This window comes from Octodon degus, unplaced genomic scaffold (assembly GCF_000260255.1).
Source record: "Octodon degus isolate 3935 unplaced genomic scaffold, OctDeg1.0 scaffold00291, whole genome shotgun sequence".
NCBI classification, from domain to species: domain Eukaryota; kingdom Metazoa; phylum Chordata; class Mammalia; order Rodentia; family Octodontidae; genus Octodon; species Octodon degus.
In genome coordinates this window covers 403,939-408,163 of record NW_004524867.1, presented here as the reverse complement: position 1 = coordinate 408,163, position 4,225 = coordinate 403,939, and the positions used below count along the sequence as shown (strand labels likewise).

At 45.2% G+C, this 4,225-nt stretch overlaps 1 protein-coding gene across 2 annotated transcripts in view; it reads right to left on the bottom strand.

Moving 5' to 3' along the window:
- Anos1 (anosmin 1) overlaps positions 1-4,225 on the bottom strand; it is a 209,656-nt gene that overhangs the window by 5,710 nt on the left and 199,721 nt on the right. For both annotated transcript variants that reach the window (XM_004647183.2, XM_023707448.1), the window contains 3 exons: positions 3,547-3,718; positions 1,743-1,963; positions 560-701 (listed from right to left, as the gene is read on the bottom strand). In XM_004647183.2, the coding sequence (XP_004647240.1) occupies positions 560-701; positions 1,743-1,963; positions 3,547-3,718 (535 nt within the window). The remainder of the gene's footprint in view (positions 1-559; positions 702-1,742; positions 1,964-3,546; positions 3,719-4,225) is intronic.

The window sequence follows — 4,225 nt, the reverse complement described above, 5'->3', positions numbered from 1 at the left end:
CAATACGATAAAATCTGTATAATAAGAAAATAAACAATAGTATTTATCATTTCAGATAGTGTCATATTTAAGTCTTTGAAAATTCAAACTGGTATGAGTCTCTAGATTTTCCCCACATTCATGTTTGTAAAAGGTAAAGGTGAAGCACCTACTGTGAAGAAAATGAACGCAAGAAACAAAAGGGAAGGGAAGGCGAAAGAAGGGCAAAATGAAGCAGGGAGGAAGGAACAGGAGAATAACGGAGGGGATAAGAGAAGAAGGAAGGAGGGAAGGGAAGGAGGGAGAAGGGGGACGGAAGGAAGAAGGAAGAAAGGCAGGAAAGGAGGGAAGGAGGAAGAAAGGAGGAAGGGAAGGAAGAGGGAAAGGAGGAAGGAAGCCAGGAAAAGGGACGGAAGGAAAGAAGGAAACAGGTGGATGGGGAGTAAGGGAGCAAAAGGGACCGAGCTGGCAGCAAGCAGACAGGTTGAGCAAGGTAGTGACATAGTGCAAGTGTGGGAAACACTCCCCTCCCCACACACCAGGCCTGCCCCACACCATGATCCCCCGAGGTGCTACTCACGATGCGCGGCCGAGGGCGGGAGGGCGGGGGTCCGGAACGTCCTGATGGTGGCCGGGCCCTCCCCACCTGTGGTCAGCACCTGGACTTCCAGGCGGTACAGGGTGGCCGGCCTCAGGTTGGGCACGGTGAGCACATGGTGATCCTGAAGACCGACAGGAGATGGGATACTTGTTAGGGGCCTTGCAGGGACCACTGCGTGATTTGCCACATTAATTTCCACCGATTTCTTGGCTGTGCCCACCATACGGCCCCTCAGCACCTCGGCTCAGAGCTTGGCAGACTGTGGTGTTTGGCAGACTTAAAGACGGCCACGGAGCCAGTTCTCACCGCTGGCATTTCATCCTTTATTTATTTAATTTTATGCCCTACCATGAGATTTTCCCATGGCGAACCATCCTCAGCTCCACATCTTGTGATGTGAATTCTTAATTGTCCAAATTTCAGTGAATGAGCAACTGTTTTCCTTAAAACACAATCTATCTGTCAAGGTTCGTAACTGAAAATGCTTATTTTTATGCCAACACATTCTCCTTATAACTCAATAAAACCTTGCACATTCATAAAATAAATAGTTGCTTATTCCATGGAACATTTCCTTCCAGGATGGAAGGATTTTTTTCTCTCTCTTATTTCTGGATTTTTGAGCAAGAGATGGATATTCTAAGAAGTTTTTCAGGATGGGTAAAAGCCCACACATGATTTTATTTTTTTCAAGCCAGGGAATTAAGTGGCTTGGAAGACTGGCCAACTTATGTGGGCTGTAGCCAAATTTGAAGGGCAAAATAAAGACAAATCAAAAGCTCTTTTGAGCTATGTCTCCCCAATTTAACACTTCAAACAGGGCAGGGCAACTTGGAGCAGAAGGACATGGGGTTAAGAAAGACAGAAGAAAAAACAAATCCCTTGCATACAAGGCTGATGTGGTAAGGTCTATGCGGTAGGATTCACTAATTACAATATAACCAGGTGACGGCCCACTCCCTCCCAACTCCTTAGAGTCACAGTAATATTTGCAGTGTATTAGTGCTTACAAAATGACCTGCTCAGAAGAAAAGAGAACACAGCAATGTGACTCAACCCACACAGCACACATCAAGACAGACACAGCCCAGCCTGTTGGCCCACCCATGAAAGTGGGCTAAGGATTCCAAGGACAGGAACCGAGGAATAAAGCTCAACGTACTGAGGGCAGAATCTGGGACTGGGAGATGATGCTGTTGGGTAAACTGTTCTGTCTGCTTTCGGTGGTGACTTCAGCCCAAGTCACTTGAAACCCAGTCATGGGCTGATAGAGATTGGCTTTGGTCATCTTCCAAGAAAAGTGGCCGGTGATGTTCACATCTTGGATGACGAACGCAGCAGAAAGGTTCTCCGGCTTGGGGAGCACTTTGGAGAGGACGTGACCTGTGGTAACAGAAAAACAGAAAGCAGGGTCAGCTTCCTGGAGAGAGCGTCCATCCACTCACTATGGGGATTTGTGGCTGCCCGTTTTTTTAAATTGTTTTCTGCATTTTATTTATTTATGTGTTTGGTAGAGGGCCTCACTATGCAGCTCAGACGCATAGTGATTCTCCTGCCTCAGCCTCCTCAGTGCTGGGATTACAAGTGTTACCACCACTCCCGGGCTTTGTGGTCGGCACAGCGCGCCTGGGTGGCACAGCATGCCGTACCAGGGATCGAACCCAAGTCCTTGTCCTTGATGTTTAGACCTCATGGCTGCCATTTAAATGAGAGTAATCTGACCTCACTTTTAGACACGGGCTTTGGGTGTTACGCCGTTCACACAGGGGGAGAGGTTAAGGAGAAGTCTCACTACTTCAGTTTTGTGCTCAGCACTTATCCTTTGGAGATTATTTTTAGAACTCTGTTTTGGGAATAGAAACAGGAGAGATTTCATCTCTGGCAAGACTAAGCCAATTTTTTTTTTTTTTTAGCAACAGCAATGACTACAGTGAGAAGGGTGGATCTTGGAGCTTTCAGAGGACAGATGGAAGGATCCAGGGATTCCACATATGGAGTCCCAGAGAGTTTGCTGCAGTGTGTGGTGGAATCTCTGGGAGGAGAAAAGGTTGGAAGGTGTGAAGACTTGATTTGGGGTCGATGTGTGGATTTTCCCACTGCAAAGGCGTGAATAGGAATGAAATAACTGACTTTGAAGTATGCCAACTGCAATCAGTGCGTAACCACTGGCCCTCATCTCCAGTGGGTTAAAACTGCCAATAAAGGACATCGCTCCAAGATTGAGATTATAATCTGTTGAGATTATAATCTGTTGAGATTATAAAATAATACACACAGTCCTCATCTGTTCCCTACAATTTGAGCCTCTGTGAGATATGACCAAAAAGACAGTGAATACTTAGATTTTTTAAAAAACATATTATGGCAAAAGATCCTGAGCCATACATATGACCTCCTCACTTGGGACGCACTTATCCCATCATTCCTGACATTTTCTGAAGCAGTTCCAGAAGTCGTCCTTCACAAGGGTCTTAAATGCGCCATCCCGGCTGCCTCGATGTCCTGCAGGGATTCAAAGCGCTTTCCTTTCCTGATCGTTTGGCTTTCTGGAAGAAGAAGAAGTAGCAAAGCCCCAGACCCAGGAATACGGAGGATTGGATGTGTCACAGAATGCTTGTGTGAACCTGCCTTTCGGTTGCTCGGCAATCCGCAGAGGGATTCCCTGAAGTTTTGATCACTCCTCATGAAAGAGAACTTCTGGACTGCTTCAGAATGTGGCGAGAATCACAAGTGTCCCAAAGCAGGGTGTGCTTTAGAGAAACGATAAGAGCACTGTGTCCCACTGCGTTAAAATTTTTAATTTGAACATTAACCAGGTGTTTTGATTATTATCCCTGTAGTAGAACGTAGAAAAAGGAGTGCTTTGGGGCTTGGGGGGGTCTTGTGAAATACACCTTGGAAATGTGTATCAGAGCGATGCTGGCTGCTTAGACTCGGATGTGCAGGTTCAGCAGGCCTGAACATACCTGTGTCTCCAGGACAGCTGAAATGCTTGTGACTTTTTCCTTTCAGACTGGAGCAGGGTGGAGTAGTAAAGAAGATGGTTTCTGCCTTTGAGAGACCTTTTGGCCGTATTGGCTGGACTGTCACCTTGTACTTGCAGGACAAAGAGAGATCTTGAAGAATTATATAATTTTCCTAGAGTGAGAGAAAGAGAACATGCTAGTAATAAATCTTTAATCTCATTCGGCGTAAAACATTGGCAGGGATTGAAATCACACCCCCACAGGATCTTTTTCTATCTATGTGGCACGGACAATGTGGGTCTCACCAAAAGGACAATGCACATCCTGTCCGGGCTTTGATTAATCACAACTGTGAAGCCTTTCCATGGTTGTGGGATGCGTCCTACAGAATTTGGTAGCACTGTCATGGTTCTGTGTCAAAGCACACAACTTCTACCATCGGCAGCAAGCATTTTGGGGTGGGCCATGTAAAGCTACAAATACAATCTTAATTCTCTTTCTTGTTTAAAAAAAAAAAAAACAAATTAAACCAGGCTGAGATTATATGTAAATTTTTCTGTTAAAAAAACGATGTTCTTTGGCTTTTTTTTTTTTTTTTACTTTTCTGCAGTGCTGTTTCTATTTGCTGCCTTCATGTTACGATTTAACTATAAATACAAGAAACAGCTTAAGAAAAAGC